Source organism: Carica papaya, chromosome 3 (assembly GCF_054855325.1).
Source record: "Carica papaya isolate Zhongbai chromosome 3, ASM5485532v1, whole genome shotgun sequence".
In the NCBI taxonomy this organism is placed as follows: Eukaryota; Viridiplantae; Streptophyta; class Magnoliopsida; order Brassicales; family Caricaceae; genus Carica; species Carica papaya.
In genome coordinates this window covers 9,173,509-9,197,496 of record NC_142311.1, presented here as the reverse complement: position 1 = coordinate 9,197,496, position 23,988 = coordinate 9,173,509, and the positions used below count along the sequence as shown (strand labels likewise).

The window sequence follows — 23,988 nt, the reverse complement described above, 5'->3', positions numbered from 1 at the left end:
TGTAAAATTAAATTAATAATATATCAAATATATAAATTATGATAATATATATGAGATGGTGACATCATTAAATTATTAGATTAACAGTATAAAGATATTATAATATATGTTATTGATAAGAGTTGAAATTTAAATTTCTATATTAAACTGTGATCCGTCAATGAATTATATTTTAATATTTTATACACTATTAAGTTACCTTAAAAACCCAATAATTAATAAACATAATTTATATTATTAATTCACTATAATTATCAATACATATTAGCATATATGACTTTTGTCATTATTGGTAAATTCTAAGTATAATAAAAATTTCAATGGGAAGAATTTATGACGTGTAAAGGTATACTACAACACACTATTGATATGACAATATACACACACATATATATCTCTATATATATGTATAGAGAGAGAGATGTGTATATTTCTAATTAATGCCAAAGTATTATTTTAAGATTATAGAAGAAGTAAAATCGATCTCTTATATATTTATGTGATGAAAGTAGTGACATGTGTCGGTTCTACCCTTCATGCATGAACTGTAAGTATGGGTTCTCCTACAAGTGTCGCCCTAAACGCCAAACGCTCCCAAAAAGAACACTCCGCAGGCGCAAAACGACACACCCCTTTCCCCTCCTCCTCCCCCCACCCCACATGTGCATCAGTAGGTCGGACGATTGTTCTCACACTTGATGTGCCAAACAAAAAAATTATTTTCTTATGCTTTCCCGAGAACCCAAACAAAACCCAGAAAGCAAAATGTAGGGAAAGACAGTAGTAATTCATGAGTGGGTCGTTTGGATTTTCACAATAATTATGGTGGTAAAGATTCATACGAGTGTTTTTGGTAAAGATGGTGGAAGAAAAAAGAAGACGATGACCGCGACGGATGACCAATTTGGTCGGCGCCTATAAGCCAGCCATGTTCTTCGTTTTTCAATAATTATGTGTCTCATAGGCATAAATGATAATACATACAATCATCTAATGTATGTAATAAAAAAAGGGGAAGGGTAGTTTTGGAATTTCACTAATTTAATAAAACCGTACTCGAGATAGTGCCTTCTAATTTGGGTCAATGTGATGTTATATCATTATATCAAATCAAAATAAGCTATTTGATTTTGCTTTTACCATTATGGCTTCCCACTCATCCAACACCATCTCCTCAATGACATCAAACTATAAAACCCACTTTTATTATTATTATTATTTATAAAAATAAGTTGGGAGCTTAGGATTTGAGCTTTAACTTTTGTGGTGAGTAGTGGTAACTTTTTTTTTTTTTTAAATAATTTATTTATTTATATATTTTAATAAATTTAATTAAACTTATTTTTAAATTTTGTTCTTTTATATAATCTAAAATGAAAAATATTATTATTTATATAATTTGTTTGGTTTAAATTCATAAAGAAAATGATTTACTATAAAAGATATTCAATAATACCATTTAATTCACAAAATAACAGGTGCATAATGAGGAAAATAATAATAATTATTTTTAAACATCTGAATTTTCTCCCAATTAATAGGATTAAAGAGAAGTGTAAAAATAAGTGAATTAATGCATTATTTGAACTTGAAAGTGAAAAGAGAAGTAATTTAATATTTTTATAATTATTAAGACATTAAACATTCTGAGATCTCACAGAGCACCACGCTCATGTGAATAATATTATTCTTATGATTACCAGATAATATTCTATAATAATTCTCACTTCCATCACTCCCTAGTGCCTCTTATATACATACACATATATATATATTATATTATATTATAATGGGGTGAATCATAAAGCTAAGAGTTTTTGGATATAAAAAAGTTTCAATTTTTATTTGTAAAAATTTAACCTCTCTTCCATGGCACGATGAACCAGCAAAAACCAAGTTAACAAACTCTCCAACTTTTCGAGTCTCGCACTCACACACGGCAAGTGCTAGCCAACATTATGCACAGCACAGAGAACAGAAACGCTCAGACTGCTACCATACACAACAAACAACAGAAATAAAGAGAAAGAGAGAAAAAAGAGAGAGATAGAGAGAGAGAGAGAGAGACTGTCTTCTTCTTCTCCTCCTCCTCCTTCTTCTTCTTCTTCATCTTCTTCTGCCTCTTCCTCTCTCTATCTCTTTCGCTATCCTTCGCCATTCCCTCATCTTCAAACATCATTCTATTCAAACTTTTACTGTACCTGTTGCTTTCTGCCTATCCGGGTCTGTGCTCTGCCCATTTCGTCTTTGTATTGGAGGAGATAAACAGAGAGCTTGTGGACAGAGAGAGAGAGAGAGAGAGAGAGAGAGAGAGAGAGAGAGAGAGAGCTGTAGAATCTATCTATCTATATATCTATCCCGTCTCTGTGAATCACAGGCTTGCCTCGACAATCGTCACCGGCTGGAGAGAACGATTTTCGAGGGGAAAAGAACCCAGGTAAGTTTTTTTGGTATTTTCTCATATGGGTCTCGTTCACTTTTTGTTTTGCTCTCTGTTTTTCTTTGTCTCCTTGTGTTATTTTTGATAACATAGAGAGAGGGAGAGTGCAAAATGATTCTTTCTTCTTTCTTCTCTCTCTGTTTCTCTTCGTTTTCCGTGTTGATAAAATAAATTTTGTCTGTTTTTATGTGCAATGTATCTGCGGATTCTATCTCCAAATAGCCTTTCTCTCTCTGTTGTTTGTGTTTCTTCTTGTTGTTGATTTCTCGTATGACCCAGATGGTGAGATGCTCTTCTTCACTCGATTCGATCTCCCTTCCTCTTCTTGCGTAACTCAAAAACACAGACTCAGAGCGCTTCTCCATAATTTCCTTCACCAACTCTGTCTATCCGATGATGGATATCACTCTTTTGCTCAATAAAACCTCAGCTTCATCACCAGCAGTACAACCATATTTTACCCTTTTGAGAGCTGCTCGAGGTTTGCCCGTATTGGAGTTGTCTTCAATTTGCATCAATTTGACGCTCTTCCTGGTATTCCTTCTCATTATCTCCGCGAAACAGATATTTGTTTGTGCGGGTCGAATTCGATTAATCAAGGAGGATCCGGTTGGCAATTCGAGTCCAATTAGGCGGAGCATTGGTCTTGATAGAGAAACTCATGACGTCAGAATCGGTAGCGGCTTTACATATTCGGTGCTTTGTTGCTTCTACGTGTTGTTTGTGCAAGTTTGCGTGTTGGGATTTGATGGGGTTGGCGTGATAGGGAAGGCTGTCGATGGGGAAGCTGTCAATTGGTCTGTGCTTTTCTTGCCTGCTGCTCAGGGTTTAGCTTGGTTTGTGTTGAGCTTTTTAGCTCTTCATTGCAAATTTAAGGCGTCCGAAAAGTTTCCTTTGTTGTTGAGAGGGTGGTGGTTCCTCTCATTTTTGATTTGCTTGTGTACTCTGTACGTTGATGGAAAACAGTTCTTGACAGAAGGTTCAAAGCACTGGTCCTCTCATGTTGTGGCTAATCTTGCTACAACACCGGCTCTTGCTTTCCTGTGCTTTGTTGCCATAAGGGGTGTTACTGGTATTCAAGTTTGTAGAAATTCTGACATTCAGGAACCATTGCTTGATGAGGAGGCAGGGTGTCTTAAGGTCACTCCCTATAGTGATGCTGGGCTCTTTAGCTTGGCTACGCTTTCTTGGCTGAATCCGCTTCTGTCAATTGGTGCAAAGAGACCGCTTGAGCTTAAGGACATTCCCCTTCTTGCTCCGAAAGATCGAGCAAAAACCAATTACAAAGCACTGAATTCAAATTGGGAGAAATTAAAGGCTGAGAATCCTTCAAAGCAGCCTTCTCTAGCTTGGGCAATTCTAAAGTCGTTCTGGAAGGAAGCTGCTTGTAATGCTGTCTTTGCTGGGTTGAACACTCTTGTTTCATATGTGGGTCCCTACATGATCAGTTACTTTGTTGATTATTTAGGGGGAAAGGAGACTTTCCCTCATGAGGGGTATGTTCTTGCTGGCATATTCTTTGCAGCCAAGCTCATTGAGACGATAACAACTAGGCAGTGGTATCTTGGGGTTGATATTTTGGGGATGCATGTGAGATCAGCTTTGACAGCAATGGTATACCGGAAGGGCCTCACGCTTTCAAGCTTAGCCAAACAAAGTCACACCAGTGGAGAAATTGTTAATTACATGGCAGTTGATGTCCAGCGAGTAGGTGACTACTCATGGTATCTTCATGATATATGGATGCTTCCGTTGCAAATTATCCTTGCTCTTGCGATCCTGTACAAGAATGTGGGAATTGCATCTGTTGCTACATTGATTGCCACCATTATATCAATTGTTGTTACTATTCCTTTGGCAAGAATTCAAGAAGAATACCAAGACAGGCTGATGGCTGCCAAGGATGAGAGAATGAGGAAAACTTCTGAGTGTCTGAGGAACATGAGGATTCTCAAGTTGCAAGCTTGGGAAGACCGTTATCGCTTGAGGTTGGAGGAGATGAGGAATTTAGAGTTCAAATGGCTTCGCAAAGCCCTCTATTCTCAAGCTTTTATTACATTCATTTTCTGGAGCTCCCCCATATTTGTTGCAGCTGTCACATTTGCAACCTCTATATTTTTGGGAAGTAATCTCACTGCAGGGAGTGTTCTTTCTGCTCTAGCGACCTTCAGAATCCTCCAAGAACCACTCAGGAATTTTCCTGACTTGGTCTCTATGATGGCCCAGACGAAGGTTTCTCTCGATCGAATCTCTGGATTTCTGCAAGATGAAGAGCTGCAAGAAGATGCGACCATTGTTCTGCCTCGCGGCATGTCAAATGTGGCCATAGAGATCAAGGACGGTGAGTTCTGCTGGGACCCTTCTTCTCTGAGGCCCACACTATCGGGATTACAAATGAAAGTGGAGAGGGGGATGCGTGTGGCTGTTTGTGGTATGGTTGGTGCTGGGAAATCAAGCTTTCTCTCCTGTATTCTTGGGGAGATCCCAAAAATCTCTGGTGAAGTAAGTTAGCATTATGGAACCTCTAATTTCTAACTTTTATATTTTTTTTAATTCTAAGATTTTGTTTTCAATGTTGTTGCAAGAATTGATTTCCTTCATTATAACAGGTTAGAATTTGTGGTAGTGCTGCTTATGTCTCTCAGTCAGCTTGGATTCAGTCCGGTAACATTGAAGAAAATATTCTGTTTGGTTGTCCAATGGATAAAGTGAAGTACAAGAATGTAATCCATGCTTGTTCACTGAAGAAGGATTTGGAACTTTTCTCACATGGCGATCAGACCATAATTGGTGATAGAGGTATAAATCTCAGTGGTGGTCAGAAGCAACGAGTGCAGCTTGCAAGGGCACTTTATCAAGATGCTGACATATACTTACTTGATGATCCTTTCAGCGCTGTTGATGCACAAACTGGCTCGGAATTGTTCAGAGTAAGAGTTACTCAATCCGTCACCAATATTGCTTTATCTATCATCTAAATTTGGCTAAACATCAATTCCGCAACTGCAGGAATATATATTAACAGCATTAGCAGATAAGACTGTGATTTTTGTGACTCATCAAGTAGAATTTCTTCCTGCTGCTGATTTGATTCTGGTAAGAAGTTGTTCTTTTGAATTATTTCTCCTAAATATTGGTTTGTGCAATGAAATTATCATATTGGCATTTTAGGCTTTATGTCATGCACCTGAGTAGCACCGTTGCTTCTTTGGAGTCACCTTTTTGAAGGGCTCTCTTGAATGTCAGATTGCACTGGTATGACACTAATTAATTGATGTGCCTGCATGTCTATATTGCTTTCCTGATTCATTTTCACCCAATTCAGGGACTTCACTGGAAAAGTAACTATTTTATTAACTGAGAAATGCTGGAAACTCTCTCCCTTGGATTTCTAATTCAGTTTTGACGGAAACTTAACCAATTCCTGTAACTGGCGACTATAAATATCAACCGAGGGATTTAGAAACTACTAATTAGAAAATGGTAGAATTTTAGCCGAGGATAATATTTTGTAATATACTGAAACACAAGAGTAATAATATGATGAGATCAGAATACAGGATTCAAATTACCAGCTGGACTAAATCGATGGGGTATTATACTTTTATGTTTGCCTTATAGCAACTCAAGGTATAAATTATCAAGCAAAAAGTTAGTAGGATAAAAAATATGATATGCTGTTGATGGATTTCTTTTGCATACGAAGCTAGTGGAATTGAAGCATTATATAGATGAGAAGTTGTCATATCATATTAAAAGAATTTAAATACATTTACTGAATTTTGGGTTATTTGAAGGTTTACTCCAGGAATGATCCATTGGCTCAATTCTCTATTAACTTAATTTTAATTGGAAGTGCAAGTTCATGTTTGAAATATCAAGGTTTGTTGTTGAACTGATCCATTGCCTAAATTCTCTAGTAACTTAATTCTAATTGGAACTATGAGTTTATGCCTGGAACTTGCATCCTAATGTGTTGTTGATTTCTTTTATTAGGAATGTTGATGAACATGAAAATCTTGTCTCTACTAAGAAAAAATCTGTGTGGTCATTGTGCTATCTGGTCACTAGATTTCTTTTTCTTGAAACATCAATATTTTAGAAGTAAATTCCCCACCATTTTTTGCACCTCAATCTCAATATAATCATTTTTTGGGAGATTTGTATGTCTCTAAAGGAGGTTATTCACAGATTTGATAATCATAGTTTTAACTTTAGAACAATTGCTGAAAATTTACCTATTTGCAGGTTCTTAAGGAAGGCGGTATTATACAGGCAGGGAAATATGATGAACTACTACAAGCAGGAACAGATTTTAACGCGTTAGTCTCTGCTCATCACGAAGCAATTGAAGCTATGGATATGCTAAACCCTTCATCAGATGATTCAGATGAAAATTTGCTCCTGGATGGATCTGATGTACGCAATCCAAAATGTGATGCTTCTGGAAATGGTATCAGTATGTTGGTAAAGGAAGTACAAGATGGAGGATCAGGTTCAGACCAGAAATCCATTAAAGAGAAAAAGAAAGGAAAGCGCTCTAGGAAAAAGCAACTTGTTCAGGAAGAAGAAAGAGTGAGGGGAAGAGTCAGCATGAAGGTGTATTTATCATATATGGTTGCAGCTTATAAAGGCTTATTGATTCCTCTCATAATTGTCGCCCAAGCATTATTTCAGTTCCTTCAAATAGCTAGTAATTGGTGGATGGCTTGGGCAAGTCCCCAAACTGAAGGAGACGATGCTAAGGTGACACCTACTGTCCTTCTTGTTGTGTTTATTGCCCTTGCATTTGGAAGCTCCTGGTTCATCTTTGTTCGAGCTGTTCTGGTTGCCACATTTGGCCTAGCTGCAGCACAGAAGTTGTTTCTGAATATGCTTAGAAGTGTGTTCCGAGCACCAATGTCATTCTTTGACTCTACTCCTGCTGGTCGAATCTTGAACCGCGTAAGTTTTTCCTTCCTCTTCAATGGAAATGCAACAAATAATTATGTATGCTATTTGGAATATGTAAAGATAGATCCTCATTATCTTTTACTTTCTTATCCAGTCCCTTCTCTTCCTTTTCTTGCTTCATATAGTGTTTTGCATTTATGATCTGACAGGTGTCTATTGATCAAAGTGTTGTGGATCTTGATATTCCTTTTAGACTTGGTGGGTTTGCTTCAACCACAATACAGCTTATTGGCATTGTTGGAGTGATGACAAAAGTTACCTGGCAAGTCTTGCTTCTTGTTGTTCCAATGGCCATTGCTTGCTTGTGGATGCAGGTAATCTATTACTTTTAGGTTTGTCACCTTGAGTTTTTGTTTTTGTTTTTACAGTTCCCAGAAGAATGACATTAAGCTATGCCATGTTTCATTCTTCCTAAAAGCAGAGGGTTCAAAATCAAAATCTTTATTTGATTTTACTTCCTTTCTCAATTATATTAATTGACATGCTGCTAATTGCTAATATACTTGAACGCAGAAATATTACATGGCTTCATCAAGAGAACTGGTTCGCATTGTTAGCATCCAGAAGTCTCCAATTATCCATCTTTTTGGGGAGTCGATTGCTGGAGCAGCTACAATTAGAGGCTTTGGCCAAGAAAAGAGGTTCATGAAGAGGAATCTTTATCTGCTGGATTGTTTTGCTCGTCCATTCTTCTGCAGTCTTGCTGCTATCGAATGGCTATGCTTACGCATGGAATTGCTTTCAACCTTTGTATTTGCGTTTTGCATGCTTTTACTTGTGAGCTTTCCACATGGAGCTATTGATCCGAGTGAGTAAATATTTTTTTCACTACTCAATATCTGCATATTCTTATCATTGCAAGCTTTCTAAAAAAATTATGATTTCTCCCAAAACATTGGAGTGTTTGTTGTTTTATTTTGCCGGTCCAGTAGTTTATATGATCGACCGTTATTTCTCTCAGAACCCTCTTCCACGATTTTACTCTATTATTTTTAATTATCTTTAAATTCTTTGTTTATGAATATGATAGTTATGTATGTTTCTGATCATACAACCATTATTAGTATGGGTAATTACCTGATTAGCTTATTGAAGGGAAATATTATAACATATCTATACTATGTTCAATTTTTTTCTAAACAATTTTCCACATGTTTTACATTTTATTGTGTTATTGCATTTTACATGACATATATGTGTGCAAAATTTCGCATACAATCTTTTTTGAAAATTTCAAGATTTGGAGGTCATATCCATCAGTAAATATATATATCTTTTGAGAAAAAGTAGAAGTTATTTTCCAGTATGGTGCAAACAATAGAATTTCATTTTTTCCTTTTGAAGAGTATGTTTTAAAGAACATATTTACTTTTTTTGCAAGCAAATACAAACTTGTTAACACTAACATAATGGTGCTCATCATCCAAATGTTTCTTTCAAACAGGCATGGCGGGTCTTGCTGTGACATATGGCCTTAACTTGAATGCACGTCTGTCCCGGTGGATACTTAGCTTTTGTAAGCTCGAAAACAAAATTATTTCAATTGAGAGGATTTACCAGTACAGCCAAATTCCAGGTGAAGCCCCGCCACTTATAGATGACTCTTGTCCACCATTTTCATGGCCAGAAAATGGATCAATTGAGCTGATTGATTTGAAGGTATAATTTGCAGTTTCGTCTTTCCTTAATCTGAAGATAGATTCTATTACTTGTTTTGACCTGGTCAAAGGTTAGCCATGTATTGAAGTTTGATTTTCATTGGGAACTGAGTCTTGAGAGTTTCATACCCCTCTTTGATCTGATAAATGTGTTTATGGCAGTGCATGTCCATGTGCTGCAGATAGGAGAGAGAATTTTTAAAGAACGAAATAGGGGAGATCCTTTCACGATCAAATTTTAAAGTTTCTTCCATCAGTGACTGGTGTATGAAGTAATATTTTGTTAGCAAGATAGGGAAATCATAAAATTGCTGCTTATTTCATTTCCTCAGATGAATTGGTTGCTGATGTCACTCCCAACTTGATGGGCAAGGTGCACAGGGATGAATCCTCCTAAAAACCAATTTGTTTTCCTATCCAAGCAAGAGGATATTTGTCATTTATTTGTAGAAACTTAAATTGAATTTGGTTAGGAAATGTTTACTTCTGGACAAAACACAGGAAAAAGAGAAGGAATTAAGATTTTCATCCAGCCAGTTTGCTGTAAATAGAAGTGATTTTGAATAGATTTTAGAGGAAAAGGAATCAAGGGATGACAGAGTGATGTTACCTTCTACTGGTTCTGTATTATTGTGTTAGGCTGTGAATGCTGACTCTTTCTCTTGTCCATCCTTTTATAAAGGTTCGTTATGGGGAGAATCTTCCAATGGTCCTGCATGGAATAACCTGCGCATTTCCTGGTGGAAAAAAGATTGGAATTGTTGGACGTACAGGCAGTGGTAAATCTACTTTGATTCAAGCGCTGTTCCGACTGATAGAACCTGCAAGTGGAAGAATTATTATAGACAACATAGATATTTCTAAAATTGGCCTTCATGACCTACGGAGTCGTCTTAGTATCATACCGCAGGACCCTACATTATTTGAAGGGACCATTAGGGGCAATCTTGATCCCCTTGAAGAACATTCAGATCCTGAAATTTGGGAGGTAGAGTTTAATTTATGTGCCTTGTTTCTGTTCTTTTTTAAAGTTTCCTGTAATTCTCCTATATTTACTTTTGAAATCAAATATCTTGCCAATAGATGTATTTCTAGTCTTTCATTAGTCTGTAAAATGGTTATAAGTCGAATATCTTACCAGTAGATGTTTTTCCAATCTTTCATTAATCTGTAAAATGGTTATAAGCTTCTGGAGATATTTTGAGTAACCTCTAGCCATTTTGATAAATTTTATATTTAGTCATCTCTTCTATGAAGTGGTTTCCTCTAAATTTTACTTCTGAAGTTATTGGAAGTCATTTATCATTTTTTCTCAACATTGATGCCAATCAAAGCTTGACATGTTTTCAGTTTGATACAACCGATTGTATGTTGTATGATTCATTTACGTTGCCCTGAAGATCGATTCCTACCATTCACGACTTTAAGTTGATGTCTGGATGAATATTGTTTCCAATCATCCATTTTTAACATTTCGAAAAAATATAAAATTTTACACTATGCAAAAATTTACCTATTTGTGTCTTGGATTTTGATGTCAGGCACTTGATAAGGCTCAGCTTGGTGATGTAGTCCGTGAGAAAGACCAAAAGCTTGATACTCCGGGTTAGTAGTGGCCTTCCATTGACCGAGATAAACAATTTTTTTTTCTTTACGATCTTGGTCTTGTTGGTTTATTTATATTTGGTGCTTCAATATAAAAATTACAGTGCTAGACAATGGAGATAATTGGAGTGTGGGGCAGCGGCAGCTTGTTTCTCTTGGAAGGGCCTTACTTAAGCAGGCAAGAATACTGGTGCTCGATGAAGCAACAGCATCAGTTGATACAGCCACAGATAATCTCATTCAGAAGATTATCCGAACAGAATTTAAGGACTGCACTGTTTGCACTATAGCTCATCGTATTCCCACTGTAATAGACAGTGATCTAGTTTTGGTACTCAGTGACGGTGAGTATAGTATATTTAAAGCTTGATATTTATGTTCTATTGATGTATTTTTTCAATTTGATAGGACTGGATTAGGGAAAGACAGAAAGTTTTTAACAATACCAATAAGCCTAATTTAGTAGCGACATCAGCATGTGTATAGCGGCATTAAAAACTCCCTGTCTGCTGGTGCTATGTTCTGGATTGTGTTTAACTCTATTTGGGCTAGTGATTTTATCTTATTTAGTTTTTTCAAGGTTTTGGAAGTCATTTTACATGCAATGCATCTAGTGTAGTTTAAATGACGGTGAGTTTTTCTAGAATTGGAAAGATTCGGTACTACTAATACATTTATCTCTTTCTCTCTGCAATTTAAGTTTGATGCTTTTTGGTAAGAGATTTTGAGTTTTTGCTTTAAACATTTGTTGCAGGTCGTGTTGCAGAGTTTGATACTCCAGCAAGACTTTTAGAGGATAAATCATCCATGTTTTTAAAGTTGGTATCAGAATATTCGTCGAGGTCTAGTGGCATACCAGATTTTTGAATTACATGGTATGCTGGAAAACTCTTTCATGTCATAGGCAGCAGCAAGGAGGGAGTACTCCGGAATGAAGTGATTGCCCCCCGCCGCCGCTGCCGCCGCTGCTGCTGCACTCGGCAGGCCTAAAGATGCAACTGGGAAGGACCAAGGTGCATGTCGTGTTACGAAAACCAAGTTCCCATTGAAGTGGAAAAAGAGGTAGTTTGTAGATCATGGCAATTGCAAGCTAATCATTCCCTTTAATAAACTAGACTGAGGAAGTTTCAGGCATGGTTGGCATATTGTGTAGGCAGGAAATAAGCCAAATGGGTAGAGGTGGGTAATGGTTTCACACGGATAGGGTTTACTATTTGTTGAATCATGTGCAATAAAGTAGTGGTTTTTAAGATTGAAACAGGCTCTCTTATTTAGGTAGGAAATGAACTTTGTAGAGCTCAAGTAGCCAATTACAAAACTCCACTGTCTCTCTGGTGGTAAATTTTCAGCTTGGAGCTCTTCTCATGTTGATTTTTGTTTTTATTTCGTAAGTTCCCGTTTTGATCTGTTTCTGTTTGTGTCCTTTTTATCATATACGTGATGGTTTGGAATAAGTTTAGAAATAATTCGAACTCGATTTATCGATGAACCCTCAATTTAATTTGGAGAATATATAAATTGCATCATGATAATAAAAAAAAAAAAAAAAAAAAAAAATTTGAAAAGCTCCCATTGAGGATATATAGTTTCTAAGTACTGTTTTAATTTTATATAAAAATCAATTTTTATTATTTTAGATGAAATTTTTAACATTTGATAGTTAAATGATTTGATGAAACGAATTCAAATATTATTGTATGTTTTTGAGTTTATTTCAAATATAATTATAAATATTTTTTTTTTACTCAACAACTTAATATTTATGTAATTAATTAAAAGACAAATTACAAGGTGACCTCTAAATTATAATAAAGTATAATGGATTGGTAAAAATAATTACCAATAAAATGGGCAATAAAATTTTGAATTTAATAAGTGGGAGTTTGGAAAAATTACATCTTTGCAAAATTTAATTTTAATATTACCAAATAGTTTGTGAATCTCTGTCTTATATATATATATATATATATATATATATTAAAAAATTTAGGTATGGTGAATTTAATATTTAAATTATTTCTGGGTTAGAAGGTTAATTTTATTAATTTATAACAAAAAAAAAATTAGATAATTAATTTTGTATTAAGATATTTTAATAATAAATAAATGGGTAATTTGTTGTAGAGGTAAAAATGACAAGGGGTAAAATTATTTTACTTATTTATTATTTTTAATTATTGTATTTAGAATAAGTCCTAAGTAAAATTAAACCAGTAATTCGATTTAATTTTTTTTAAAAATATTTTTTAATTTTATAAATATATTTATTAATTTGGTTTTAAAAATTGTAAAATTATAATAAAGCTCAGGAGTTTTCATAATTTGCCCTTGTACCCAGCATTTACTCTCTCGCTCTCTCTTCCTCTCTCCCTGGCTCTCTGTTAACTGCAACTGAGGGAAACGAAGATGCAGGCCATCTCGAGGCGATTAACCTATCAATCGTTCAAGTCTTCATCTTCAATTTATTCTATCAACTCGACCTATTCTCTCTCCGATCACCGTGAGAATTTCTCAATTTCCTCTAATAAACTCAAATTTTACTCTTTAGGGATTTGCATTTTGCGTAAAAACTAAGATCTTTCTTTTGGCAGATTATGGACCTGAAAATCCTCGCTATGCATCCACCATTGCCACCAAGGCTGGGGGCCACATCGTTCGTAAGGGTACCGGTGGAAGATCTTCTGTCAGGTAAGTGGTGATGGTGATTTCTTCTTCTTATCTTATGTTGTATGTCAAAAGAGGAAATGTGGAAAGTTAAATCATAATACTTGGGCTGCAGAATGGAATATCAGTGTTTAATTGTGTAAACCGAGGTGAAAACATGCGCATACACAGAGTAAAGTGAAAGTGGGAGAGGGGAGACGGAGTGTTTAACAGCATTCTGTCTATTCTAGGAAGTTAGCTGTGAAATCTTTCATTGAAGGACTAATAAGTTACTAATTGGAATTCTTCCTTTGTATAGTGGAAGGAGAAAACCTAAAATTATAAGAAAACCTCTCCCCTATGTAAATACATCTATCATCATATGAGACAAAATTTGAGATTTTTCAACTAGGTTTTGAAGGAAAGTGAAGCAAAGGTATAGATACTTCCGGCCTAAGCCTCTAACTAAAAAAAGCTATTTAACAACCACAACATGGAGCAGAGTCCAAACAATGGTGGAACATCTCTATGTTTAATATCTTTGGTAGCATATTTGGTGCAATATGCTCTGCATCACAAAAGAGGTACATCCTAAAGATGTTAATTCTTTAATTTTATGAAACCTCACTTTGTATGTTCATTATGAGTCGAGCATGATAGACCTGATTCTTTGCCGCAAGTATTGCACTTGGACTATCACAATATAATGATGTATTAACCTCATTGGAAAGCAACCCGTTCAGTAATGTATACTTGATAGCAGCTTCTCTTATTGTGATATACTTTGCTTATGCTGCAAACGTAGTGATGACACTTAGCGACTTTGACCTTCAACTTATTGGAGCACTTGTTTTTGTAAAAGCATATAAGCGGTGTATTGTCTATCATCAAAAACTTTCAAATAATCTGCATCTGCATATCCCATAATTAGAAGTTGTATCGGTTGTGCAAAAATTGACACCATAATAAGATATACTTGTTAAATAGCGAAGAAACCATTTGATGGCTTGCCAATGTTCCTTCCCTTGAGGAGTTGAGAACTTGCTAACCATATTAAGTCCCCGTGCTTCATCTGGCTTAATCTACTATTTCTTAGGGGAAAAGGAAAAGGGCACCAAGGGGAACCATGATAGATAAGGTTTGAACCAAGAATCTCAAATGGAAAAGTTAGATGCGATTCCCTTAAAGACTCTTATTTCTTTCTCTTTAGATAGTGCAAAATATGGGTAAAGAATAAGGTAAACAATTTCTTCTTGCTTTTTTTTTTAGAAAATTTTAGATCAATTTGGGCAAGTCCAAAGATTAATTTATTTTTTATACGTTAAATGCCACGTGACATTTTACATGGAAAAAATACTCAATTAGAGTATGTCACATGTTAAGCCTGGTAGCACATAGAATAGATGTTAGCGGAATTAGCATAAACCAATAGAGAGGGACTAGTGTGAATATGTTTTAGAAGTACAATGACTAATTTAATGCAAAAATTGGGACATGGACCAAATCGAACAAGAAACATGATATAAGGACCAACAATGTATTTAAGCCACATGGCATCTCTATAAATGAATAAAAAAATATGGGAGCAAATTAGTATTTTAGTCCTTCAGCTATATATCATGTTACAATTGGGTCCTATTTCTCTATTACAATTTGGTTGTTGAGCTTTCAAAATTCTTTCAAAAATGTAACTTTTTTCTATAAAATTGTGAAATTTTTGATAGAAATAATAAAAGTCTTTTTTCTTATCTTATTCTATGACAATGGAGTTTGGAAGTCTTAGCAACAGAGAAATAATTCTAATAAAGTTGATTAGTTTAATCAGTTTTTTTTGTTGAAACTATGCATACTATAATAGTATAAATCGGGAGAAAAGAAAATGCTTGCTAGAATCTTTTTTGTTCTTGATTTTGTTTCTAAGTTACAAATCATAATTCACATCTAATGGAGGCTTTTGTACTTTTAAGTTTGTTTTTTTGTTGTCCAAACAACAAAAGAGGATTTTATGTTGCTTTTGTACAAAATTTCATTAAAAAAAATTACATTTAAATAGTTTCATGAGTTTGTGGACGAAATTTTAATTAAATTTTTTTTTTTTTAAAATGGAAACGTATGGTATTGAGGACACCAAGGGTGTGCTACTTGTATACAAAATCTTTACAAACCTATCAATATGTCAATCAAATTTCCTAGATCCTCAATAGAGTAAACAAGATGAACCTTAATGAAAAACTTAGGATCTGAAACCAAATGTGCTTGTGATTGTAAGTATCTTGTACATGTGTTTGAACCCGGTGGCGCTTTAGTTAATGATACTTTATACTTTTTATTTTTCTAAAAACAGAAACCAAATATGTTTGACTTTATCAAAAGAAAATTTTTATGTTCTCAGAATCCCTTATATTTATTTCCTTCCAAATAACCCAGAGTAGCCAAAGGGATAAGACTAAGAATCTTCTTGAGAGGTTTATCCCCATGGATACCTCTCTAGGCCCAAATCTCCTCTCTTACTGAACTGGCCGTTATTCAATTAACTCACATGAAGCTATATGCCATAGACTAAAGCTGAAAAGTGCAAGGGCATCATAGAAGAGAATGGCTATCTGTCTTTGCATCATTCTTGCACAAAGAACACCTGTTCACCAAGATTATTCCTCTTTTTGTAAGATTTTCCTAAGTTAAGATACAACCTCTTGTTGTGTCCCATGCAAAAAAAGCCATTTTAGGTGAAGCTCTAGTTTTCCAAATCAGTTTCCACGCAGCAAATAAAAATTTTAGAACCCAATTGTAACATATTTCCATAATTGGGAGAATTAGATGATAATTTTTCCAAAAATGTGCCATCCTTTATGAGTATGTACATCTATCACAGTCATAGTTAATGAAACTAATCCTCATCATGCATGAAGTGAAGTGCATGAACAATTTATTGGGTGATTGTTTCAATCCAAAAAGTGAGATCTCAAGCTTGGGAACTCAATCTTCCTTCTAAAGCTCTAAAAAACCATTATGTTGTTCCATGTAAATTTGTGTTTCCAATTGACCACACAGAAAGGAGGTCTTTATGTCAAAATACTACAAGTCTAAATCAAGTTGAGCTGTCAAGATTAAGTAGACCCAGATGGAAGCATGCTTTATAACCATATTTTGCTTTGAGCTTAGCTTCCTCGAGGAATAAAAATAGGAAACAGGTATTAGTTAGTTTTGAAATATCTATTGTGCTACTGTTATTGATAGAATACTGGGGGATTTCCTCTATCGGTTTTGTTAGGCTTTTTTGTATTGTTTCAAATTTATGTTAAATTAGATTCTGCTGCAAGTGTATGATCTTGTTATCTTTGTTTAGGACATTCCTTTAGTTATATTGTTTCACATAATTTGAAAGCAATATGTGTGGTTTGCAGTGGCATAATTGCTACAGTGTTTGGAGCTACTGGGTTTTTAGGCCGATATCTTGTGCAACAACTTGGTGAGTTGGATGAGAACTGTTTGCATCTCTTTTCATTCCATTTTAATGATAATCTGATGCATATTTCACTATTTGTTTTTATTTGTTTCTCATTTTACCACATTTAAACTTTTAAAAGGATGAAAATCTTTTTTTAGAGACAGGATGGAAGTCATTTTTTTCCTTGTAATATGCTGATAGTGTACTTTTTCTCCAGCTAAAATGGGATCTCAAGTATTAGTTCCTTTTAGAGGTTCAGAGGATTGCCATCGTCATCTTAAGTTGATGGGAGATTTAGGACAGGTGAAGTGATAGATAATTTTCCTTTTAATGTTCTTGAAACATGCAATTATGACTGAGGATTTGGTTTAAAGTATGTATCTTATTGATTAGCAGTTGTGTCCTTATGACTAGAGAACTTTCCATATTTCAGATAGTACCAATGAAATACAACCCCAGAGATGAAGATTCGATTAAGGCTGTGATGGCTAAGGCTAATGTAGTTATCAATCTTATTGGTACAATTTCTTTATTGTATATGTTCTAAACCTTCTCAAATACATGAAGCTGTAAATTGGCTCATATATGGCCATTATTCATATCGGCAGGGAGAGATTATCAGACAAGAAATTATAGCTTTGAGGAGGTGAACCATTCAATGGCTGAAAGACTTGCTTTGGTAGGTTCTACATAAGTCATTTTGATCTTTCCAACATGGTAAATTTGCTTTTTTGATTTGAGTATGCAAAAGAACAATTCTTGACAAGTGGAAGCCTCATATGCTGACTTAGGATCATTTTGTAATTCTCTGAAATTTTTAGAAGAGCAGTAACCTTTTACTTGGTTTTGGTATCAAGCTTGATTGTGGGCTTTTTTATTCTGCTATTTAATTGATCATAAGAAGTGAGAAGAGTAGGAAATTGGAAATGACACGTGAAAACAAATAATTAGTGACTATTATTATTTTTATTTTTTTGAAATAACAATAATTACTTGTTTGTAGATTTTGATCTATTCTATTATGCTTTGTGAAATTTGGGTGTTACTTTTATAGATTTATCAGGTTTCTTTTATTGATTTGTTTAGATTGCGAACGAACATGGTGGTATCATGAGATTTATTCAAGTTTCCTGCTTAGGAGCATCATCATCATCTCCATCAAGGATGCTTAGAACAAAAGCTGCTGCAGAGGAAACCATTTTGAAAGAAATACCTGAGGTAAATAATGTTAATAAATTCTTTTCTAACTGCAATATGGAGAAAACAAATGCTAATGGGATGAAGCTATCATGTTTGGTTATTAGGATCACCACCAGTTACGCTTGTTATGTTTTATTACTACTGCAAGATCTCCTGGGAGGTGTAGAAATGCATACAATAGGTAAATAGATGGATAAAAAAACTGCTGTAATACATGCTGAGCTGCTTTCACCTTAATGTTATCTTGTTGTAAATAGGATATAGAACCCTTAATTTTCCTGAATTTTGCTTGTGAAGGATAACGGAAACTCAAGATTTGTATGCTTGAAGTACACTGCAATTGAACATAAGCATGCTTGTAAAACTTCAAATTAGAGTTATACTCCAAAATGACTGTGGCTTCTTGATTATCTTTTCTTCTTTGAGGTGTTACCATGCTGCTGTCAGTTGCAGTTTCTTACATATCCTCCTTGCTACAGGCCACAATAATGAGACCTGCTGTTATGATTGGTACGGAGGACAGGATTCTGAATCCATGGGCACAATTTGCAAAAAATTATAGCTTTTTACCCCTGATTGGGGATGGATCTACCAAGTATATCTTTAATGCTATTACTTATTTTTTGAGGGATGGTGGGGCAGTTTCTGGAACTTCTGTGATTTTGATGAATTTTCTTTTTCTTGGGACGTCTTATCTGTGTCCTAATGATGACTTTTTTTGCAGAATCCAACCCGTCTATGTTGTTGACGTTGCTGCTGCAATTGTGTCAGCCTTGAAAGATGATGGCAGCATGGGAAAAATTTATGAGTTGGGGGGACCAGAGATCTATACAATGCATGAATTGGTATTTTCTATAACCCTCCAATTCCTCTTTGATAGTTCGAGGTTGTTATTTTATTTATATATTCTTTTTATCTGAGTCCCAGTTTATTATTGATATTTAATTTATCTGCAGGCAGAGCTTATGTATGACATGATTCGTGAATGGCCTCGCTATGTCAAGATTCCTTTCCCTGTTGCAAAGGTAAATTCATAACGAGTCTATATGAAAGTGTTGAGAGAAACAAACTTGCTTCAGATGTGATAATAAGTATTTTTGGAAATGCTGCAGACACTGTTCTTGAGTTTTGTGTCTTATTCATTAACTCATGAAGTATCGTCCTTCCTAATATTAGGGCTCATTAAGTTACTGTGGTGCAGTGTGGTTGTGTGCTATAGAGTTATCAACTTATCATTCATGTTTATCCTCTTTCCAGCTGCCTTTTCGCTTAATTGTTTTTCCATAATAAGACTTGGTTGGGAGGGGGACGAGGAGAATGGAAGGAAAGGAAATGAGGCGTCACCACAAAATCGGGGTTTGTGTAAAATATGTTGAATGAAAACTGACTCTAAACTAATTATCTGCTACAAAGACTAAATTACCCTCATTTCTTCCTCTCCCCTCTTTCCCCCTCCCAAATACAGAAGGGATTTATTATCTATGCAAAAAATAATTCGTAAAATCACCTGCACCAACTGTGGTATGAAATGTATATAGATTTTTGAACTCTTTCTCATTTATGTACACTTTATTTGAACAGAGAAATGGTTTGACAGTGTATAATTTGTGAATGGTTTCAGGCTATTGCAACGCCGCGGGAAATATTCCTTAATAAAGTACCATTCCCCTTACCCTCTCCCAACATCTTCAATCTGGATAAGATCAATGCCCTTACTGTTGACACAGTTGTGTCAGAAAATGGTTAGTTTGGTAGCTTTTTTGTTTGTAAAAAATTGCTAATTAGCATCTAAAATTTAGGTCTGACAAATTTCATTCCATTTCTGATGTTTTTGCAGCTTTAACTTTTGAGGATTTGGGAATTGTTCCTCATAAGCTGAAGGGGTATCCAGTTGAGTTTCTTATTCAGTATCGTAAGGGTGGCCCTCAATTTGGTTCTACTGTGAGCGAAAAAATACCTACTGATTATTGGCCATGACATTCTCAACCGGTTGCTTCTGAATATTCTGTGCAAAAAATCTGTTTCGGTGGGAACTTGAGATGGGTATTTCATCACTTCATTTCCTTCAGTCAAAAGAAGGACCCAGAATGCATTAATGCATTGCTCTTTTTTTCTTCCCTTTCACTCGTAGAGAATATGTAATCATTTCGAGTGACCTTGATTAATAAAGGTCAGGTACTTTGATCATTTTGATGAATGATTGCATCCATAACCTTTTACGTGTTATGGAGTTGCTCATTAGTTTTGAGCTTTGATATCATACGTTTTGACAAGGTGCCTTTTTCTATTGGGTAAACTAGTGGAGAAATAATGGAGAATGAGGACCTCAATAATTTTGGGGATGTATAACACAAGGAGATATTCCCGTCTTTTGTAATTTTTACCGGAAAAAGAAACGATTCAAGTTCATCTGGTTTAGCCGATTCCCAGGCATCTTTGGGTTCATTTCTTGTCAAGGGAGCATTTATCTATTTATTTATTTTGTTCATTAACGTTTGATTAGTTCTTTGTCCTTTTGCTAACATTATCTTCCTTAACACTTGAAATCTGATGTGCTTGATCTGTAACTGGTCGGTAGTCCCATTACACTCTTTGATCTATTTTCAGTTTGATTCTGGAAGGTAGGCTATGCCTGTTCACGGGTTGAAATGTCAACTACTTGATAAATAAGTTCTGTCCATTCCCCTTACAAAAGGTCCTTTTAATTGTTTCCTAATGATCATGCCATTCAAACTATAACTATCTTGTGGAGTCATACGTGAACCTTAATTTGTAATTATCGGGACAGTGGTTCCTGCAAATTGAGGATGTGTTGATATGGTGTGTTTTACCTGCGCTTTTTGTAGGTCATCTCAATCAGTTAAAACCCTCTCTTCAAATCTGTAAGGAGGCCTGACTGGGTGGCTTTGATTCTAGCTTTGAGTTACCTAAACTCTTGTTAGCTTTAAGAAGGGAAAGTAATGTGTTGCTGAAGATATTTCTATAGTATAATGCCTTTGCTTGTAGCTGTAGAAAAGTGGTGGTCAAAATCTATTGATGCAAGTAAAGAAGCAAGACGTAACTTTAAGTACCCTATTGAAGAGCTCATTTGAAAGATGATTCTAACTTTGCATGGCTGGAGGAACCGACTCTGAAACTTTCAGCACCATCAACTTGAAAGGGAGAAATGTCGGTGCAGAAATGTTCATAGACAATTGCATTACAGGTGAGTCGGATTTCAAAGATTATTGCTGCATCAATATTTACATAAACAACAACATTCAGGGAGTAAATAACTCGATTCTGGAAGGGAGCGAGGTGAGAATGAAGGATCCTGGGGTTAGCTTGTATTTTGGAGACTTGAAGGTTAACCCAGAGGGTGAAACAGGAATTAGGCTTAGGTTATCTTCATGTGGGTTTATTTTGATGATCATTATCTCAATTCTGGCATTGTTATCCTTGTCTTCATGGTTTAAATTCGGAGGAATCTCTGATAGGGGCACCTGTCATGCTGCCTTGAAAGAGGGCACACGTCACGTGCTAAGACGAGAACAATGTCATTTGATGGGTTTTCATTTGAATAGTTGGTACCTGGGGCTTGCACTCTGTGCTGCACCACATAAAGTTTCAAGGGTGTTTCCCCTTACCGCTTAGATTTTAGACCAGCGATTAAGGTTTATCGTTTTCTACTGTACTGTTTGAAAGTAATAGCTTGAAGCAGACATCAAGATCAAATTGATTTGTTTGTTTATGTATTGAAACATGTTTAGTAGTTCAAATCAAATAGTTTTGGAGGAAAAGAATTTCTCGGTCATTTTGGTAGCTATGTACCATTTTTTCCTCTTAAGAAAATAGCAAAAGTTTTTTCGGTAAATCTTGTTAAGGTCTCAATATTTTTAAGAATTAGTATCAAATTTGTCGTTATCTCAACTAAAAAAATTCAGTCATCACAAAATATTTACTCTTCTTAAAAACATAATAAACTCGATCATTCTTGTTTACTAATATACCTATGAGTTAAAGATTTTAATTTTATCAAATATCAAATCTAATTTATAATATATTCATAAAATAACTGTTATAAGTCTTTAGTTTAACTTATAAATTAACTTATTGTAAGCGAGTTAGTGGAGATTCAAACAGAAGAAATTGGATCTGTTGTATGGGATATGATTGGGGCCTGTGTGCATTTTTATAGTAAATTAAACTCAGAGTAAGTTGTCAACTGTAATGGCTGACATGTACTTTTGTTTTTTTTTATAAATGGGTAAACGTAATGGCTGACATTTATAAAACGAGAGGAATCAGAGAAGTAAGAATATACGTGGCGGAAATCTAGGGCCTATAGTGTCCACATGCAGAGTCAAGTTTTTAATATTGGTGCCTGCTGCCTCGTAACGCCCGGCACACCCATCCCTACCCCCACTCCTCTTCTCTCTTTCTCAACAAGCAATGCAACCCCCTCCGTCGCTTCATCTTAATTCGAAAAACGCCCACATTATTTTCAACTTAACAAAGACTTGCCCCTTACTCATTTCTCTCCCCAAGTAACCCCTTGGTCTCCCCTCTTATTCTTGAAGTCTACTCGGGAACTTTCTCTTCCCGTGTTGAACAACTCGTACTGGGTTAAGGGACGTTGACTTTTATTCTCTTAAAAATATTGCCAACTAGAGTTAAAAGTATACATGTGTATGTATAGGTCAATGGTAGTTTCTCTTGCATGGGTACGAGTATTTGGTTGACCATTCAATCGAAACTTAAACAATCATTTGAGATTTAGTACATCCCCTTTCCCCTTTCCCCCCCTCACCCTCTTCGCCTTTCTTGTTGTTTCAGTAAGAACTATGATGAGTGTTCCTTTAAATTTTGAAGTTAATCTAATCTACCTTGTATTTCTTGCTCCTTATTTATTTATTTATTTATTTATTTATGGGTTTTCTTGATTCTTCCTTCATTTTTCATTGGGTTATGATTATAATATATATATATATATATATATATATACATACATACATATATGTTAAAAACATGGTTGTGAAGATTGGATGAAAAGACTTGGAGAATGGGTTCCCTCTTTACTATTAGAGAATGGAAATTGAGTTGCCACTTTAAACAATCATAAATGGGGAGGGTTCAAATATTCTTTTAAGAGTTCATCTTTTTAATATTTTTTAGACAAACTTTAATTTACAACCTCGAAATCATGACGGTGAGTGCAATTTAATTAAATAATGTTTAAAAGCAGGCGTGTAGTGTTATAATTAATTAATTAATTAATTAATTAATCCAATGTATCTTTCAATTAGTGTTATAATTAATTACCTCTTTATAACATTAACTAAAAGAAAACACTAATTATGGCATAACCAACTTTATAATTTTACAGATCAACCACTAATCAAAGCATAATGGTTTTAAATTTAAATTATATTATACTTTTTTTTTAATATATTATTATAATTAGTGTTTATAATATATATTAATAGAATATTTATATATAATATTATAAAAATGTGACACATAACATTATCATTATATAGACTAAGATCACACGTGAAGTGCCAAGTATTTATTTGTGTAGTTTAATCAACTCGATTCATATTTTTAACATATTTTCATGTTATAAAATGTTAATCATACGAAAACTCTCTTAATTAATTTATTACACATTTTATATTAATAACTCTCGAAACCATCTAAAGTTATGAATTCATATGCACTCATTCTCGGCATGTGTTGGTATTTTGTACTTCAATTTAGATAGATAGTATTTTGTAACTTCACCTTAAATTCATAAGCAATTTGATTGTGTTTTATAAAATTTACTTCTAAATTTATGTTTCTTTATCTAGAATTTTTGTAAAAATTCTATATAAACTTTAGAACATTGTATTAATTTTTAATTAAATTTAAAATATATTAATTATACAATAGGATTTGTCAACAAAAAAATCATATTATTTTATAAATTATAAATTGCGCCCTCTAAAATATGTTATAAGCAAGTTAAGATTTGAGTAAAAAATTAAATAATACGTCCAAAATAAGTCAAACAAATTGAA

The 23,988-nt window shown here is 34.6% G+C and overlaps 2 protein-coding genes across 2 annotated transcripts; both read left to right on the top strand.

Moving 5' to 3' along the window:
* The first annotated feature begins 1,844 nt into the window (after positions 1-1,844).
* ABCC5 (multidrug resistance-associated protein 5) lies at positions 1,845-12,021 on the top strand. The gene is made up of 12 exons (XM_022038098.2): positions 1,845-2,437; positions 2,720-4,942; positions 5,050-5,370; positions 5,450-5,536; positions 6,689-7,384; positions 7,543-7,707; positions 7,907-8,201; positions 8,838-9,052; positions 9,734-10,039; positions 10,593-10,656; positions 10,761-11,000; positions 11,411-12,021. The coding sequence occupies exons 2-12, from the start codon at positions 2,834-2,836 to the stop codon at positions 11,521-11,523; spliced, it is 4,611 nt and encodes a 1,536-aa protein (XP_021893790.1). The 5' UTR covers positions 1,845-2,437; positions 2,720-2,833; the 3' UTR covers positions 11,524-12,021.
* Positions 12,022-12,969: 948 nt separating this feature from the next.
* On the top strand, positions 12,970-20,356 carry LOC110811560 (NAD(P)-binding Rossmann-fold superfamily protein). The gene is made up of 12 exons (XM_022038094.2): positions 12,970-13,156; positions 13,248-13,344; positions 16,704-16,768; positions 16,965-17,050; positions 17,181-17,265; positions 17,356-17,426; positions 17,834-17,965; positions 18,427-18,542; positions 18,672-18,792; positions 18,904-18,972; positions 19,569-19,689; positions 19,785-20,356. Exons 1-12 carry the CDS (start codon positions 13,063-13,065, stop codon positions 19,922-19,924), a joined length of 1,197 nt encoding a protein of 398 aa, XP_021893786.1. The 5' UTR covers positions 12,970-13,062; the 3' UTR covers positions 19,925-20,356.
* The last annotated feature ends 3,632 nt before the right edge of the window (positions 20,357-23,988 follow it).

Coding starts and splice junctions, on each gene's coding strand:
- ABCC5 (XM_022038098.2), top strand. CDS start 2,834: ATGATGGATATCACTCTTTTGCTCAATAAAACCTCAGCTTCATCACCA. Junction 10,657..10,760: donor CCAAAAGCTTGATACTCCGG/GTTAGTAGTGGC, acceptor TAAAAATTACAG/TGCTAGACAATGGAGATAAT. Junction 11,001..11,410: donor AGTTTTGGTACTCAGTGACG/GTGAGTATAGTA, acceptor CATTTGTTGCAG/GTCGTGTTGCAGAGTTTGAT.
- LOC110811560 (XM_022038094.2), top strand. CDS start 13,063: ATGCAGGCCATCTCGAGGCGATTAACCTATCAATCGTTCAAGTCTTCA. Junction 13,157..13,247: donor CTATTCTCTCTCCGATCACC/GTGAGAATTTCT, acceptor TTCTTTTGGCAG/ATTATGGACCTGAAAATCCT. Junction 17,266..17,355: donor TGTAGTTATCAATCTTATTG/GTACAATTTCTT, acceptor TCATATCGGCAG/GGAGAGATTATCAGACAAGA.